The 19316-nt window shown below is 21.7% G+C and overlaps 3 protein-coding genes across 3 annotated transcripts; all 3 read right to left on the bottom strand.

Annotated features, from left to right (window-relative positions):
• Nucleotides 1–1477: 1477 nt before the first annotated feature.
• LOC107066073 (alpha-tocopherol transfer protein-like) lies at nt 1478–8794 on the bottom strand. Its single transcript, XM_015320330.2, has 7 exons — nt 8461–8794; nt 6719–6872; nt 5611–5770; nt 5031–5211; nt 4636–4821; nt 3761–3866; nt 1478–3557 (listed from the first exon to the last, which is right to left on the bottom strand). Exons 2-7 carry the CDS (start codon nt 6855–6857, stop codon nt 3397–3399), a joined length of 933 nt encoding a protein of 310 aa, XP_015175816.2. The 5' UTR covers nt 6858–6872; nt 8461–8794; the 3' UTR covers nt 1478–3396.
• Nucleotides 8795–9927: 1133 nt separating this feature from the next.
• On the bottom strand, nt 9928–12384 carry LOC149030888 (uncharacterized). The gene is made up of 4 exons (XM_089177278.1): nt 12197–12384; nt 11189–11251; nt 11016–11087; nt 9928–10670 (listed from the first exon to the last, which is right to left on the bottom strand). Exons 1-4 carry the CDS (start codon nt 12265–12267, stop codon nt 10247–10249), a joined length of 630 nt encoding a protein of 209 aa, XP_089033404.1. The 5' UTR covers nt 12268–12384; the 3' UTR covers nt 9928–10246.
• Nucleotides 12385–12741: 357 nt separating this feature from the next.
• On the bottom strand, nt 12742–14454 carry LOC107066067 (uncharacterized). The gene is made up of 3 exons (XM_089177455.1): nt 14315–14454; nt 13811–14116; nt 12742–13415 (listed from the first exon to the last, which is right to left on the bottom strand). Exons 1-3 carry the CDS (start codon nt 14392–14394, stop codon nt 13124–13126), a joined length of 678 nt encoding a protein of 225 aa, XP_089033581.1. The 5' UTR covers nt 14395–14454; the 3' UTR covers nt 12742–13123.
• Between the last annotated feature and the right edge of the window lie 4862 nt (nt 14455–19316).

The raw sequence follows: 19316 nt of genomic DNA, 5'->3' as shown, positions 1-19316 counted from the left end.
TATTAAATTAATAAAAATAAAATAATAATAATTGTAAAAATTAAATTTTAGTTTTATTTAATATAATAAAAATAAGTTATTTCAATTTAATAATTTCATTAATATAATTTTGTTTTTGAAAATATAATAAATCTTATTTATAAGAATCATTTATTTGTATTTATTTATTATTTTTCATTCGATCAAATCGAATGAATATTTTTAAATAAATATTATTCATAATTTAATAATACAATCCCATAATCATTTCACGTTATTCTATTCAATAAACATTGTTAAAAATATATTTTTATATTATTAAACAATTTTATTTATAAAACGATACTTTGTTTTAATCGATTAATTAACGTTCGTTTGAAGTACCGCGTATACAATTGACATAACATGTAATGTCACGAAGAGAGAGAGAGAGAGAAAGAGAGAGAAAGAGAGAGAAAGAGAGAGAGAAAAATATAGAAGAAGAAATAAACTAGAGATGACCTTCGGACATCGTTTTGTTGAATCATTTTGAAATGTTTAAATAATGATGATCGCGTGTCTTATGTGAATACATGTTTTAGAATATGTTTACGTGAATTTCGATCTAATTATTAAATTATTAAAAATGCCATTAACATATTTTTACTGTGCGTTATTCTTAATATCAATAATTATATAATTATTTATTTATAATTTATTTAAATTAAAACATTTATTTTATATATCAAAAAGTTTTAATAATAATAATATGATATATATAAATTATTTCATTTTATTGAATATTTTGAGAAATTTATTATCAAATTAAAGTTGTAACAAAATGTTTTGTTATCTTTAATATTAATAATTATATAATTACAATTTGTTTGAATAACTAATTCGACCTATCTACTCTAATTTTGAATTTAACCACCAGATAGCGTATTCAAGTGCTAAAGTTCCCAATATATTCTTTCCTTTTTTTTTTTTTTTTTTTTAATATGTTAAGAAATTTATTATCAAATTAAAGTTATCTCTAATATCTCTAATATCAATAATTATATAATTATAATTTGTTTAAATGATAAAACTTTATTTTATGGACGAAAGTTTTAATAATAACATGATATATGTTCTTTCCTTTTTTTTTTTTATTTCTTTTTTTTTTTTTTAATATGTTGAGATAATTATTCGTCAAATTAAAGTTGTTGTAATAAAACGCGAAAACAATTACATACAATTACATAAAAACTAAATTCCAGTAAAATCACAAATATCAGTCTCGCGTGACCGAAACTATTAAAGATAAATTTGTCCGATTGGATACTTTGTCATAGTTCTACTTACAAGTATCCTAGAGAAACATGATCGTTCAAAAAATAAACGAAAAAAAATGTATTTACATATATCTGCATTTAATGTTCATGTACACGTATACATAGTGTTGGTGAATCACCCTGTATATTATTTTTTTTTTAGATATGATTATCAATTCATGATTAAATAAAAATAAACAATATTTGATCATAATTCAATATTATTCAATAATTATTATCTATTAAAATTGTTATAATTGTAACACTGTTTCTGTATATGTGTATATCGTTTATACACACATACATATGTATATAATGGAGAGAATTCTTATATGATGCTGTTATGGAACGAAGTCTACCATCATTAGGTTATTAAGTTAGTTAAGCGAGGACAAAAGATGTCCAGTTGACATCGTTGTAAATGTCGTCACAATTCATAAAGCAAAAGCTCAATAATTTGTCGTTATAGTTGTTTCAAACTCTTCATAAATAATAAACCTTTTTATAATAAATATATATACCTATACACACTTAAGTTACATATATATTATACAAATATAATATATGTGTATTGTGTGTGTGATACCTAAAAATGTTCAACATTACTTTCGTAATATTATCAGTGATAACAATTTTATTTTTATTATTATTATTATTATTATTATTATCTATTAATAACATTTCAGTATATCAATTTTTACATTCAAACATTTTACGAATTGGGATCTCTGGCAGGGGCGTGGCTTAGCAATTCGACCTATCTACTCTAATTTTGAATTTAGCCACCAGATAGCATATTCAAATGCTAGAGATCCCACGTGGCGTAGCCAAATTCGACCTATCTACTCTAATTTTGAATTTAGCCACCAGATAGCGTATTCAAGTGCTACAGATCCCAATATTATTTTTATATTTTATTTTTGATAAAAAATTGTAGGATAATTTCACTGTTTGATTTTTATTATTCTTTTATTATTTATAACTATATTAAACTTCGTTCTATTATTCTACCCCCACCCTCTACCCCACTTCTTCCCTTCTCTTAATAAAATATCGATTATTTTATTACACATGAGTGTCGTTTATAAATCAATAAAAATAGGATTTATATAAGAACGCATACACAAACATCGATTATTAAAGTTGCAAGTTTAATGAATGACAATGAATGAAATCCTCTCTCACCCCCACCCCTCTACTTACCCACCTAACTTGAATGAAGATAAAATCTATAATATTATTTTGTATCTGTGTGTTTGTGTGTGTTTTCTAGTAGTGTATTATTATTTTACTAGAGACGACGTATCGTGGCGCTATCTTTTGGAATATGAGATCTAACTTTGTAGATATTTAAATGTCGATAAGATATTTAAACAAATTTTATTATAATATTATTTGTTAATTGAGAAAAGATACCAGTGGATAATTGTTTTTTTGATTATATTTCATATTTTTGTATATTTGTTTAAATACGAGATCATATTTGTGGTATGTAAGTATTTGTAATTGACAATAATACAATATTATTATTATTAATTTTTAGTACAAATTTGAGATAAATAATAATATTGAATTGGTTCAATAAGTAATTCCCAAATTTTTAATAATTTATATTTTAATATAATTTGTATTTTTAAATAATTTATACTTTAATGTCCAAATTTGAAATAATTTATATTTTTATTTCCAAATTTGAAATAATTTATATATTAAATAATTTATATTTTGATGTCCAAATTTTTTCAATAATTTATATTTGTATTTTCAAATTTTCAATAATTTATATTATTAAATTTCCATTTTATTCTAATATATTTTCTAAATACCAACTAATAACATTTATTTATCAAAAATGTTTTAAATGTGTTCCTTTTTTTTAATAATTATGTATACAAAATTACATATTATATTTTATATTTTTTTTTTTTTATTGAAATAATTAATATTAATTATGTATGTTTTATATTAAAAAAATGTGAAACAAATTACTTTGTCAACCAATTGAATATTTTCCGGGATTATTGTTGTTGTTGTTGTTGTTGTTGTTTTATAAACAGAGTTTATCAATTTAGTATAATTTATTATCTCGTATAATAATATAATTTTGATGAATTGTTTGTCTCTAATCGATATTTAATTTTCTAAAAGAACCTTGTACGCCATTGAGTTCCAAGAAAAAACCTGGTTTAGTGTCTGGTAAACGTAAACTCTCATCAGTACGACTAAGTTTCTCTTCTCTCAATAACCAATCTCTGTTTCTCTCAATTTTCTTCTTCCAAGCATCTGCAATTGTGCAAATTTTCATTTGTATTACAAACATTCATTTACATTCTTCATATTTATCTCGTTACCAACGTATTGACTAATTAAATTGCAAATTAACATAGTCAAGTTTTCATATTTCAAGTTCATTTCATTGGTACTTCGTACACGTGTGTATACAAAAATAAATAAAATAAATAAAAATAAAATACAAATAGGTGTACCATTAAGTTCAGCAAATGTACCAGCTTTGCCACCCCATTCGTTTGGTAAAATTTCTTGATCCATGTAAGAATACAATTCTTCACCACCACCCGAGTGTATACGAAACTGGAACAAAATTATTCAATTATTTTTGGTTATTTTTATAAAAGGATACAACAAATTTTTTGAAAGAAGATTTTTTATTTTGTTTATTTATAAATTAGTATTAATAATTTTTATATTTTTTTTAGGAAAATACTATAAAAATAATACTTAATATTATTATATTAATATAATATATTTATATTATATTAATTATATAATTATAATATATTAATTATAATAATAAAATAATATTTAATTTATTATATTTATTATAATATATTATTATTTTTTATTTAATAATATATATAATATTTAAAAAATAATATATTAATATAATTAACATTTAATAATATATTATTAAAATTATAAATAAGTTTATATTTATTATTTTATTATTTTATATAAATTATTTAAATTATTTTATTATAATTATATAAATTTATATTAATATATTATTAAAATTATAAATAAATAATATAATAATATAATTAATATAGTAATTAAATAATTATATAATTATTTTATATTATTATATTTATAATAATTATTTTATAATAATATAATAATAACATTATAAAATATATTATTGTAAATATATAAATATAATTTTAATTATATTTATTTTATTAATATAATTAACATAATAAATTAAATAAAATTATATAATTTATATAATCCTAATAAGATTTTATTAAATTAATAATAATTATTTTATTCTTATAATACCAACAATTTAAAATAAAAAAAGTATTATAATAGAAACATTTAAACAATTTGTATATGAACATACCTTTTCAACTAATTTTGTTTTAAGCAGTGGATAAAATAGATTAAGAACGTTAGCAATAAAATTAGGTGCATGTAAAAAATGAATCATGTAAAGTCGCATTGGCATGCTATCCTGTATTGCCAACATTGCTCGTCTTACTATAGTTTGAGTTGGACTACATTTAGCAATGTGTACTGCAGTAAAACCCTAGAAAAATAAATATCATTTTAATTTCATATTTATCTGTTGACATTTCACTCGAATATAATACAAAATTTACTTAAACAATTAATCAAATAAATAAATAAAAATATATATATATATATATTTATTTATTAAATATTATTGTACAATGTTTGATCATTTTTTTTTGTTTATTGTTCTTTTTAAATAATTCAATGATTGGATATACATACCTCAAAATCAATAATCATAACATTAGATGAACATGGTTCTTCAACTATACGAATATCCTGTACCATTAAAATTCTTTTAGCTATCGCTTGAATGGTAAATTTGTCAACATCCGTGTCAACTAATCTAAAAACAGTAACTCGATATCCTTCTTTAGTTAATGACGGTAATACGAAATATTGCCTGTCAACAAAATAATGAAATAAAAACCATTAGTATGATTAATGTTAATACGAGTGTAGTAGTAAGTAATTTAACATGCAAATTTATTTACATGTAAGAGTTTGTGTGAGTGCATTCATTTTATACAAATGAATAATACATAATGATCTTATCTTTTTTTGTTTTTGTTTTATTAATTAACATTTTGACATATCGTTGAATTGTTATATCTCGTGTAATATAAATGTTAATTAATATTACGTTTGTTTAGTAATATTTTGTCGATGTTGTTTGTGTCATGTCATTATTCGAATGAATTTAAAAAAAATTACATTCAGTTGTGTTTTCTATTTATCATAATTATTTAAAAATAATAAGAAAAAATGTATTTTTTTTTTTTTAAAGTTAAACAATACTTACATGGTTTCGCAACAATCTTGAATTTCTTGCGACGATGGATCACGAATGGTAAACAATTCTGGCAATGCTGTACGTACGCTGAAATATTTTTCAAGTATTTGTTTGCATCGTTCTACGCTATTTTTACAACCGAATAGAAAATGTTTCAACCTTGTGTCATCTGTAAATATGTAAATGAAAAATTTACAAGTTAACTCGACTAACTATTGGTTATTACAAAAAATGGTAATCTAATTGTTCAACATATTTTTTCCATTTTTCAGATAGAATACTTTGACAATTTAGTTTGAATTATTTATCAATTATATTCATAATGATACAAATTTATAATAAATCATTAAATTAATATATTAATCTTGCATATGTTTTTTATTAATAATTATCTTCATATATATATATAAAAGAATGGCTCTGTAGTGCGATGCTACAGTCACCGATTCGTAACCGCGGTGTCGCGGGTTCGAATCCTGCCAGTCCAAAATATACAAAGATAATTATTTATAAAATATATATTTTATTTATATAATTATTATATATATTTATATATTATTATATAATTATTACATTTTTATAATTATATTATTATAATTAATTATAATAATATATTAAATAATAATTATTATATATATTAAATATATATTTAATTAATATATTATAAATTAATATAATATATATTTTAATTAATATATAAATTATTTATATATATAAAAATATTAAATAATATTATTTATTATATATATAATTAATATATTATATAATATTAATTATTATATGTATTATTTAATATTATATATATTATATATTATATTATATATATAAATATATATATTAAATAATATATTAATAATTATATATTAAATAATAAATAATATTTAATACGATTTATATATATAATAAAATATTAATTATAATAATGAGTAATATAAAAAATATTATTTATTATTTATTTAATATTATTATTAATATAAACCGTAATAAAATATAATTTTCAATATTTTTCAATAAATCGAATGAATTTGTGGAAATAATTCAAGAAAATTCCTGTACAATTATTATTAATAAGAAATAATTTGAATTTCATAGATATTTAATAATTAATTATAATTACCCATATGATTTGGTAAATGCAATTGTTTAGAAAGCCATTCGCGAAGGGCAATGATATCCCTTTTGACCATTTCCGGATCCGTAGGAATTTCTTCATTGATCCGTTTTTGCTGCTCCACCGTTGGTGGTAGCAACGTCATTTTTTTATTTTTTTTCTAAAATAACAAAATACAAATCAATTGTTAATATCTTTTTTTTTAATTATTCAACAATTTATTCGAACAAAACATTGACTCGTCTGTGTACAGAAAAAAAAAAAGAAAAAGGAATGTAAAAGTATATTATTATTAGGTGTTAAAATATTCAAGAACTTTAGCAAATATTAACCAATAATCGATCTTTGTACTCATTTTGTTTCTCATTGAACATATATATATATATATTGAAGAAAAGAAAAAGAAAAAATAATATGCAACTAAACATAAAAGAGATAAACAAAAAGAAAAAAATACTTTTTTTCTTTTACTTATGTAACTTTTGAAGATTAGCGTAGTTACAGTTTGCTTATTTCATTCGTTTCTCGTTACAAAAGCATATTTACATTAATTATCGTTACACAAAAAGTGAAATTATTTTACTCAGAATAAAGGATGTATGTGGTGTGTATATGTGTGTGTCTGTGTGTGTGAGTGAATGTGTTAATGTTTTAAAAAGAAGTGTGAAAGTAAAAAAAAAATAAAATCGACAGTGTTACTCGTATTCGATCAATGTCACCGATTTTATTATTTTTTAATTTATTAATATTTATTATATAAATAATAATAAAATAATTAATAAAATATATATAATAATAAATTATATTATTAATATAATATTAATAATAATTTAATTATATTTAATTTATATATATATATATATATATATATATATTAACATTTATATAATAATAAATTGTATATAATAAAATATATAATTAAATATATAATTATAATAATATTATTTAATTTATTATATAATTATATTAATTTATTATTATAATTATATTTTAATTATTTATTATTATAATTACATTTAATTAATAAATTATAATTAATATTTGATTATAATTATATTATAATTTAATTAAAGATTAATTTTAATTTACTCCCATCTTCACACACTATTATCACCCCATATTAAATAAACAATATAAATATAACAATAAGTAATAAAATATAATTGAATATCTAATAGAAATATAATAACAATAATCAAAAAAATTTTATTAATATTTACTAAATTTCATAATCTTACTCAGATTACTTCTTTAGAAAGTACAAAATAATATAATTTTGTTCACAGTTAAAAACAACTTTCCATTTAAGAGAGAAAATAGACTCGTGTGTCCCCCATGTATATTGAACTCCTCTTTACGAGTAAGCGTTGGAACGAACGTAATCGTGATCGTATTATTAAGTACTATACTTCGAAAATTTCGTCGTGAAAACGTGTGTATCCAAATCAAACGCACTTTCACGCGCGTGTACAACTTTTAACTTCATTTGTAATTTTAACTAACTACCAGAAACTAACCAATCTTTCATTAACTCAATCAAACTACTGTATAAAAGTTTACAATAATTATTTATTAATTTTTTTTTTTATAATTAATGTTATATATATATATACATATATAAAGTTATATATTAAAAAATTTAAACAACAAAAAATTGATTATATACATCATTTAACAAAAAACACCATTTACTCCCCCATAAACATAATTAATATATATTATAAATAATTCTAAAAATATCTACTTACGTGTGGGTGTGTTGTTTATTTTCTAAAAGATTGTACAATAAGATATATAATAATATATAAGATGATTAGTTGTCTTAGATGATTATTCTCACAAGAAATAAGAAATATAAAAATCTCTTTAAATAATTAATCTTAATAAAAACAATTAATAAATGACACTTATTTACGTCAAACTATCCTTACGACTTTATAATAAGACGACTGACTGTACCAGTAGAAGAAACATTTCTATCTACTTTGAAAAGGATGGATCCTCTCGTTACAAGCCTAATGTAAACCCCTCTCTCTCTCCCATACCGAGTCATGGATTCGCCAGGTAAGAACGAGACTCACATACGAGTGTACATCAACCTAACAGATGGGTGGTCTTAACTGTATATATACACGTGTAAACGTATTCACATATACATACAAACACATTTGTATAGACAATGTAAATGGTATAAGGTTGGAAAAAGTATGGCAGACAGTATCCAAACGTTTTCACAATGTTTGCATGGTAACACTTTGATTTCGTGATTCGATTTCCCTAACTTGATACTTTATTCTTAAATCAAATGTATAATATAGTTTTTTTTTTTTTACATTTTTTTTTTAATTAGTTTTTTTAATTGGATAGTATTTCAATTGATTTGTTTTTCTAATATCACTACATAGTGCAAGTTATCAATGTTATATTGATTAATATGTATATTAATTAATGTGTATATTATATTGTATATTATAATGATACTCTTATTCTTAACAAAATATACAATATATTTTTATAAATTAAATAAATTATAATACAACATTATAATATAGTATATTTAATTATTATTTTTCAATTATATAGTATTTGCTTTGATTTGTTTTTCTAATATCAATACGTAGTTCAAGTTATCAATGTTATATTGATTAATATGTATATTAATTAATGTGTATATTATATTGTATATTATAATGATACTTTATTCTTAACAAAATATACAATATATTTTTATAAATTATATAAATTATAATATAACATTATAATATAGTATATTTAATTATTATTTTTCAATTATATAGTATTTGATTTGATTTGTTTTTCTAATATCAATACGTAGTGCAAGTTATCAATGTTACACTAATTAATATATTATATATATATATTATATTGTATATTATAATAATACTTTATATTCTAAACAAAATGTACAATATACAATATATTTTTTAACATTTTTTTTAACATTTTTTTAATAATTATTTTTCAATTACAAAGTATTCCTTTGATTTATTTTTTTAATAAGAATATTAATAAGTATTGCAAATAATCAATGTTACATTGATTTGTATACTATAATATAATTTGTATATATACTATTATATACTATTCAAGTATTTTATATATAATAGTTACTTATTTACTTTCATACCATACCAAACATTTCTAAAAACATCAATGAATACACAATGAAAGTCTAGAAAATAATTGTTCATTTAATTCTAACCTTACTATCTGTAATTTGACCACACCCATTATAATAACTACAGTTATTTTAATGCGTTTATTAAAATGACAAGAAATTTATGTGTGCATGTATATTTGTATATATGTATGTATGTATGTATGTATGTATGTATGTATGTATGTATGTATGTATGTATGTATGTACATGAATCCTGGTCAAGGGAAACTTTGTATTGACTTAAAAAAAAAAAAATCACAACTACATGAAAGAACAAAGATATATATTAATCATCTTATGTATGTGTATATATATATATAAACAATCTATTATTAATTATTACAATGATTTGATTAATTTCTACGTTCTTTTCGTCTCCTAGAAAAATATCGTTTTCTTCTTAAATTTGGTCGTCCTTGTTTGTAACGTTCCCCTATATAATCTTTCATTATGTTAGGTATATTTGCTATATTAGGTATATTTGCTATATTAGGTATATTAGGCATAAATGGTATGTTAGGCATAAATGGTATGTTTGGCATAAACGGTATGTTAGATAAATTAGGTATATTAGGTATATTAGGTATATTAGGTATATTAGGTATATTCGGTAGATAAGGTAGATTAGGTATTGCTGTTCTCTGAGATGGATCGAAAGATAACGAATAGTATGATAATCGAATTGGTGGTTTGTGTTTAGGTCTGTCTTCAGAAATCAAATTTGGACAGGAAACATTGTTAATTGACATATCGAACGAGGATAACCTTTCTCTAAAAATAAATTAATTAATTAATGCAAAATTGTTACCATAAAAAAAAACAAATAGAAAAACAAAATTACATATATGTATTAGTGAAAGGAAAATATAATAGTACTGTATACAACTATTAAATATAATAGTACTAAATTTTACTATTATGTGTAGAACTTTGTTCCCGCCTTTTTTTATTATAAGCCATCTGTAGGAAAATAATGGAATTAAAGCTCTGTATAAACCTAATAAATGAATATATATAAATAACCCTATAATAAATATATAATTAATATTTAATACTAATATTATAATAACTATTAAATATTCCTTTCACTGTTTACAGATGTAAAAAAAAAAAATAACTTACTTATCTTTGCCACACTCACACCCATGTTTTACACGATAACGAACTTTGCACGGCAAAATGGGACTTAGCATCCTGTAATAAAAGATATGACGAGATTATTTTTCTTAAAGAAATTCTACATAATGTATTATTCTAACGTTTACATAAATATATATATACACACACACACGTACCATTGATTTGCTTGCAAATGCGGAAATGATTGTGACTTGGAAGATGTCGGTTCACAATAATTCCTTGGAAAAAAATAGAAAGAAAAATGTTTCTTTTCAATATCAATAATAAATAACAAAAAATTGCAATATCATAAATATTTTATATATATATATATATATATATATATATATATATATATATATATATATATACATAAAAATAAAATAAAATTACCTGTAATAATATTAAATCTTTTTTTGTACGTAGAAGAAAATTCATATACAAACTTACGTAACGGGTGACAAACGATGTGAATTTAATTTCTTGTCAATTTTTTTATTATAATTATTATCATTATTATCATCATCATCGTCATCATTATTCTTCTTCTTATTATTATTATTATTGTTATTATTTTTTTTCTTCTTCTTTTTCTTATTATTATTATTTTTACGATCTTTACGTTCTATTTCTTCTTTTATTTCTTTTATCTTATGTTTGCCACGTTTAATGAGACTGTTACTAAGAAAAATGTTACATACTATATTAAAAAAAAAAAAAAAAAAAAAATTGGTTTAACATTAATTAACGTGTTAAATGATGCAATTTACTCGTTGACAGGTGTGGTGTCCTCGTTTGACTCTTTTCGTGAAACGTTATTTTTGTTTACGCTACATCGACGTTCTTTGGCACATTTCAAACAATTCGTACCAAACATTTCGTTGAATTTTTTACGAGAATATCTGTCCTTGGTTCTAAATAATTACGAATAATATTATTCGTTAAAAAAAAAAAAAAAAAAAAAAATGAACAAAATATTTTTCTACATTTTCAGACTACATTAAAAATTATTTAACGTGTTCAAAATGCAAACACAATAGATACGAATATATATATATATATGTAAATAAATTAATAAATAGACAAAAAAATTATTGTTTTAGGTTATGTTATGCTTACGATTCAAGTGCAATTTATAAACACACAAAAAAAAATCTTTCTTTTTAGGTTAGGATTATGCTTACAATTCGAGTGCAATTGCACACCAGAGACATGCGAGACAAGCACAGCTACAAAGTGCAAAGATTTCTAGCATTTCGTGAAAAAAAAAAAAAAATCGAAATAATTATTTCAATCCATGACAGTGGGTTATGTTACGAAAAATTTGGTCCCATTTTGGAATCATCCTTTCATTATACGAGTGTCTTTTTTCTAGCCCTCTTACGAGAAATTTACGAAGTTTCTGTTTCATTTCTTTTTTGTTGAAACTTTACGATTCGATTATTGTTTATTATTTATTAAATGATAATCCTGAATTGAAATAAATTGTCAATGTAATGATATAAATATTTTGTGTATTTTATATATATATATATAAAAAAAAAATAATAATAATATAAATTATCAAACAATATGGTGGATTGTTTTACAATTTGCAATACTGCTTGCATTGCATGTATCTGGTGTTTCCTTTTATCAACTTGGTATACAAATAACCTAATTAATTGATCGGTAACGATTTAATATTAATAAATTAAATTATTTATTAATTTTATAATTAATTATTATTTTTTTTTTTTATATATATTTTACATAATCACAGTTATCCAAAATTTCGTACGAATTTAACAAGAAAAGAATCAAGCCATTGTTATATTTATCGAATGGACAAATTGAAGAATTCTGATAAAAAATCCAAAATTTTGAACAGTGATTAAAACTTCCAATTGTTGTAAACATTTTACATGACACTGATTTGATGAAATATCAAACGAGAAATTAATTTTGAAATTTATTAAAATGTAAAATAAAATACGAGAAAATTGTTCCCCCTTTTTTTCATCTTCTTCTTTTTCTTCTTTTGTATAATTATTTTATTATACATTTTTGTTTGTTTATTTAAATATATATTCATATACAAAAGATCTTTATTTTATTGTATAATTATTATTTTAACGTATCGTAGAACGTGAAATTTTGTCAACAGTTGTATCAACAACACAATCGTCAAATTTATTGATACCATTCAAATCAAAATTTTTATTTTTCTCAATAATATCCTGTGCAGGTATAACCGTAACCTTTGCAGTTGACACTTCACCATTATTGTCAACTAATTGTACAATTTTTTGTATAGTTGAAAATTCCATTACAACGGTAGATTTGTTAGTGTCATCTGTGGTTTGAGAAATTTTCGATATTTTTCTTCTAACAATCGTTGGATCTTTATTTCTCGTTGATACACTAATAACAATAACAATAATAATAATAATAATAATAATAATAATATTTAATTTATTTATAAATCACATTTACATTATAATAAAAACCCCATTTTTTTTTTTTATACGAATCAATTATCAACAGATAAACAATTTTAGATGAATGTTGGTGGTTCGAAAAGTCGTTTCGTTTTTCTTTTGTAAAAATGAAGATTAATTTTTGCTTCGAGATTAAACCTAAACCTTTCAAGTGCTTATAAATAATTGAATTTGATAAAATTAACCTCTCATGGATCTCATGTGTTACTATTTGTCGATTTGCATCAACTAATGCCATTTATTGCGTCAACAAAAAATGAAACAACTTTCCGAATCACCTAATAAAATATGATAGAAAATGATTTTGTTTAATTTTACCTCGTAGGTGACATTTTTTTGCAATTACGTTTTTTATACTCCGACAAATATCTCAGTTTGCTTTTAGGTTTAGGTTCAATCATATCTTTTCTTTTGTATTGTTGTTGTTCTTCGTTATTCATGAAAGATCTGCTATTGCCAAAAACATGATTTTTATCGTCGTGACTGTCGTCTAACTTTACTTGGGGTAATATTTTCTTGGAATTGTGACAACTGGAACAGCTTTTCGATTTTCTCACGTGAGACCTAGAAGTTTGACGTGAAGAAAATGTTCTGGCACAACAACGATGATTTCGATATTGCCACCTAAAAAAAAAAAGATATATATATATATTTCAAGTTCATTCACGTTTACGAATTCATCAAAATTCAAAAGAATTATTTCTAACTTGAGATGAGTCCAAAAAAAAGTAATGAAATAAAAGTGACGTGATGATTTATCATTTGTAAAATAATTATTTATATTATTATTAATTAATGTAATTATATATTTATATTAATTACCATAATGCACAAGTGGTCACAGTTGAACTGAACATGAAAAAACAATTCAAAACTGTCAACACTATTAATGGCTCCAACATGATTAATTTAAATCATAGTTTTTTTATTTTTAATAACGATCCAAAATAACATTCACATCTATATCGTAAAAATCGTATCGATATTATTTATAAAAGTAATAATAATTAATTAGATAAATTTGGTAATAATTATTTGACGAAAATAAAAAATATTCCCATTCATTTGTAAAATAAATCAAATAATATAACAAATTAAATACATACATATATATGTTTAAAAAAATAAAATAGATAACTTCACGAGGTAAAATGTTAAATGACAATAACAATAAATAAAAAAATGTCGTGCACATAAATTTGATTAAATTTTTTGTTGGAAAATTAATAATCATTGAAATGTATAAATATATCAAACAATATTATCTCCCCCTTCTAAATAATTCATTTTTTAATTTCAAAAATGTGTATGATGTATTTGTCAATATGTGGCCCTATGGGTTTATATATATGTGTTAAATTTATAATCTAACCTTAAAAACAATTATACATGAAGAAGTTTCACGATATATTTGAAAGAATGCAAGTATTGCACTTTTTTTTCCTGATATTAACCCCACTTTACCCTTCATAAATCATTCGAAATAATTCGAAATCATTCAGTAACATGATTTGTTAATTAACAATACTGAAACCTTATATGGAAAAATTATTTGAAGATGTATTATCTTAAATTTACAACTTTATCATCAAACTTTATCAAAATATCGATTATATTTCGATAAGAATGTTAATTACGTTGACAGTTGCATTATGCATTTCATGTATTTCGTGTTTTTACGGTCATTTCGTTAGAAAGAAATCAAGTAAGAAAACAATTTCAACGAGACAAAGTGAAATAAAATATGAACAAATTATAAATGGGAGAGAATCAAGTGAACCTGTATATAAATTGAAACGAACTGTACCAGATATATCGAATGTTAATAATTAATCGATATGATTAATAATTATACAGTATGAAATAAATCAAATTATTAAATACATATTTTGTAAAAAAAAAAAAAAAACAATTCATACGTGTATTTAATTTTATAAATTTACTAAGATGGTTGCTGATGTTATAAGATGTTAATTTAAAACAATTCTAAACTATTTAATTAATTATAACAACACACGAAAAAATATAAAAAGTAAGGTTAATTATGTTATATGTAAAATCAATATAATTGAATTGTAGTACAACGCCATCTACTAAAAACTTACAGACCTAGATAACCTTAAAATAATAAATCCTTAAATTAATAATAACAAATAACAACAAATCATTCTAAACATATATTATATTATTTTATTATTATATAAAACTATTTTATATTTTAAATTGAACAAAATCACATTAAATAAATAAAAATTGTATTAAAATGGCTCACTAATTAAAAGAAAATCACCAATGTGTGTGACATTGAATTTTTATATATAAATACATTAATAAGATAACACCTTGTTATCAAATTCCTAAAATTAAATAAATAATAATCTGTTGAGGTTAGAATTTTGATATTAGGTGGACCAAAAAGTAACGTCACTTTCTAACCTTAAATTCACACGAATAAATTTCTAACAAATTGATAATATATTTTTAATCAATTTCATAATCAACTTTGTTATCAACAACCTATTTTCATCTAGTATGCAAATTTTTAATATCAAATTGATACAAATCAATCGATTTTTTGATAAAAAAAAATACAAAATTTGATATTTGTAGAAACGACATTACTTTCCGGTCAACCAAATATTTCAAGATTCCATCTACAATTAATGTTAGCAAATGACGAGATGATAGAAAACGTTAAAGTATAATAAATTGATATGGGAAGTATAGTGCATTCACATAAAGATAGGTCAAATATTCGGAGATAACCTTAAACGTTATTGGTGCAGACAGGGGAATAAATTTGATGATCAAAAGCATATATATATAGGACAAGTAAAATTTCTCAATAGGGGTCCTTAGGGACCCCCTTTTAGGGTTTGCTTTTAGGTTATATAATTGCCTGAGATTTTGAAAGACAGTGATACAAAGCTATATACGTTAACCGCAACCTAACGAAAATGACAAACCGACATTTTCTTACATATTTATCTATATATATGTATATATGTATAGTAAACGTGTATAAGTGTGTGTGTGTATGTATATGGATTATATAACGATGATATTACGAATGATTTCATCTCTCAACACTAACATAACCTAACAATCGAACAGTTCCGTTTGCAGAAAACTTTTCAAAAGCCACCGATCACCAGTTTTCCTTTGACAAAATCAAAATACGAAAGACCACCCTCCAGGTAAACGTTACCACCTGCTGTGTTTACCTATCTAACGATTTATTTGTTCCATTAGTTATCTCTGTGACTAAATCATTAACTTTTTTAAACAAAAATATCCCGTGGAAAATTTTAACAAATTTGCATCAGTTTGTTATTATATTCACAATTTGTTGTTTAATTAATATTAAATAAATATTATTTCTATTAAAAATATATTAATTTAAAACAAAAGTAAGATTATTATTTATTACTTTAATTAATTATAGTAATTGCGTTGTTCATATTGTCTTTTTTTTTAAATATGAAATAGAAATTGCAACATACTAATATTATTTATTATAATTATAATAATTATAATAAAATAATAAATATGAAACTATCTTTTAACTACAACAGATAGAGACATAATTTTTCTTGAACATTTGAAAAAAAAAACTCGATATTTCTCCATCTCAGTCCTTTTATCAAAATTTCAAAATTTTCTTGTTAAGAATTCGATGAATTATGGCGGTTCCTCTTTGACATATTCCTACACTTCTTCATAACTACTCGAAGATTTTCACATCACACGTAGAATAATATCTTGTCGTTTCATTCAAAGTATCAACCACAAACCACATTCATTCATTCATTCATTCATTCATTCATTCATTCATTCATTCGTGATAAAGCAAACAAGAAAAGTGTATAAACCAATGTTGAGGAAGATTCTCAAGCACCTATATTGATCTAACCTAAAAATCATACTTGTCAAGGTATTTCTCGTAAAACGTGGCTACCATTCCGCGTAGTTTTCTAATTTATTGGCTTCCATTATTATATTGTCGAGTATCTTTAACACAGACCACACACACAGATCGAACTATACCTTTATGAAGTCTCCTAACCATTCACCCACGCTATTCATTCATTCATTCTTCTTCTTCTTTTTCCTCCATTTCTTTTATCTACCCTAACTTCCCTAACTTCCCTTTTACCAAATCAGATACGTTTTTTTTTCCTCTTTCCATCCATTTCTTTCCATTTTCTAATATACTCCGATAAACTAATGTTATTTCTTTCAAAATATGTTGTTTAGTTTCAAAAATTATTTATACAGTTCTTGGAAATAGAGAAAATACAGTATAGTTGAGAATATTTGTGATTTGTTTGATTGAATGGAAGAAGATTAGCATACAATTTGTTTTCAATCATGGTGTAAATAGAATAGAAAATATTTAGGAATGAAAAATGATTTTTGTATTTTATTTTAAATTAATCTTTCAATTTTTTTTCTGTATAAATGAATTTTGAATTCCGAATTAGGATCAAAACTTATCAACCCATATAAAATATAATTATATAAAAGTATAAATAATACGTATAAATTTATTAATTAAATAAATTTCAATTTGTTAAATAGAAGATGAATAATTGTAAAATATTATTATATAAAAATATATATATATATATATATATAAATAATTATATATTATAAATTTAATAATTAAATAAATTCAATTTATGTTTTAAATAGAATAAGAATAATTGTAAGATATAATTATATATATATATAGAATGATAAATAATAAAATAAATTTAATTATACTTTTAATTTAAATTTTAATTAATTGAATTATTTTCTATTAAATAATTAATCTTCAATAATAAATGTATTTTTAAACGACCATAATATAGACATCTGTAAATCGATAAGATTGTTACACGATAATTACGATGTTTGTTGCATTTAAATGCAACAATAGGACTAACCACACAAAAAATAAATAATAGTGATCGTAAATCGTTATGAATTGACATTTTAAACATGTAATAGCCTACTACTGTAGACCGTAGAACTATTGAAATGTTAGAACGCCTTCAGTGATCTGCGGTAAAAGTTAAAAGGAATGAGAATCAAAAATGTGAACCATACTAAAACGATTCGTTCCGTCTAGTAAGAATATTTCGTACTATGAATAAACTGAAAAAAGAAAAATATATACATTCACGCCTGTTCAAATTCACATTCATTGAAAACTTTATTCAAATGTCTCAAAAAAAAAAAAATACCTAGTTCACAAAGAACTACCCTTTCTTTAATAATTCATTCAAAAAAAAAAATCAATTTTTACGCCCATTTTTTTTTTATAACCTTACATTTTCATCCTATTCTTGATTCATCACAGAGACAATTTTTCTTTACAATAAATATCCATTTTATTGTACTAACAAAAATCCAAGAAATTTGTTTCTATTATTGAAATTTGTTTTCATTTGAATCACACATTCGTTTTTTTTATAAAATTTATTTAATATATATATATATATATATAACATATAATTTATAATTTTATTAATTAATTAATATATTTATTATATTATATTTATTATTATATTATTATTAGAAGATATGTATTGATATAATACAATATATAATTATATTATAATATAATTATATATTATATTAATAATATTATTATTATTATATTATATATATTTAATAATATATATATTTAATAATTTATTAAATTAATTTATTAAATTATTTATAAAATTACATATGTGAGGAAGAAAGAAAAATTATTATTAAAATTATTCAAATTGTTAATTACACACATCATCAAAAAATTTACAAGATCAAACTCTACGCTCATTTCTATTAA

The sequence above is a fragment of the Polistes dominula genome, unplaced genomic scaffold (assembly GCF_049000335.1).
Source record: "Polistes dominula isolate Pdom_NZ unplaced genomic scaffold, Pdom_raw_medaka contig_20, whole genome shotgun sequence".
Classification (NCBI taxonomy): Eukaryota; Metazoa; Arthropoda; class Insecta; order Hymenoptera; family Vespidae; genus Polistes; species Polistes dominula.
The sequence above is the reverse complement of the archived record's forward strand: the minus strand, read 5'-3'. Positions and strand labels throughout refer to the sequence as shown.

Bases quoted from the DNA above. Each gene is read 5' to 3' on its own strand.
- LOC107066067 (XM_089177455.1), bottom strand. From the start codon at position 14,394: ATGTTGGAGCCATTAATAGTGTTGACAGTTTTGAATTGTTTTTTCATG. The intron at 14,117-14,314 runs GTAATTAATATA...TTTTTTTTTTAG, and splicing joins GTGACCACTTGTGCATTATG to GTGGCAATATCGAAATCATC. The intron at 13,416-13,810 runs GTAAAATTAAAC...TATTGTTATTAG, and splicing joins AAAAAAATGTCACCTACGAG to TGTATCAACGAGAAATAAAG.
- LOC149030888 (XM_089177278.1), bottom strand. From the start codon at position 12,267: ATGCTAGAAATCTTTGCACTTTGTAGCTGTGCTTGTCTCGCATGTCTC. The intron at 11,252-12,196 runs GTAAGCATAATC...TTTTTTTCCAAG, and splicing joins TGTGCAATTGCACTCGAATT to GAATTATTGTGAACCGACAT. The intron at 10,671-11,015 runs GTAAGTTATTTT...TAATTAATTTAT, and splicing joins TGTGAGTGTGGCAAAGATAA to TTTTAGAGAAAGGTTATCCT.
- LOC107066073 (XM_015320330.2), bottom strand. From the start codon at position 6,857: ATGACGTTGCTACCACCAACGGTGGAGCAGCAAAAACGGATCAATGAA. The intron at 5,771-6,718 runs GTAATTATAATT...ACATATTTACAG, and splicing joins GCATTTACCAAATCATATGG to ATGACACAAGGTTGAAACAT. The intron at 5,212-5,610 runs GTAAGTATTGTT...TTTTGTTGACAG, and splicing joins CAAGATTGTTGCGAAACCAT to GCAATATTTCGTATTACCGT.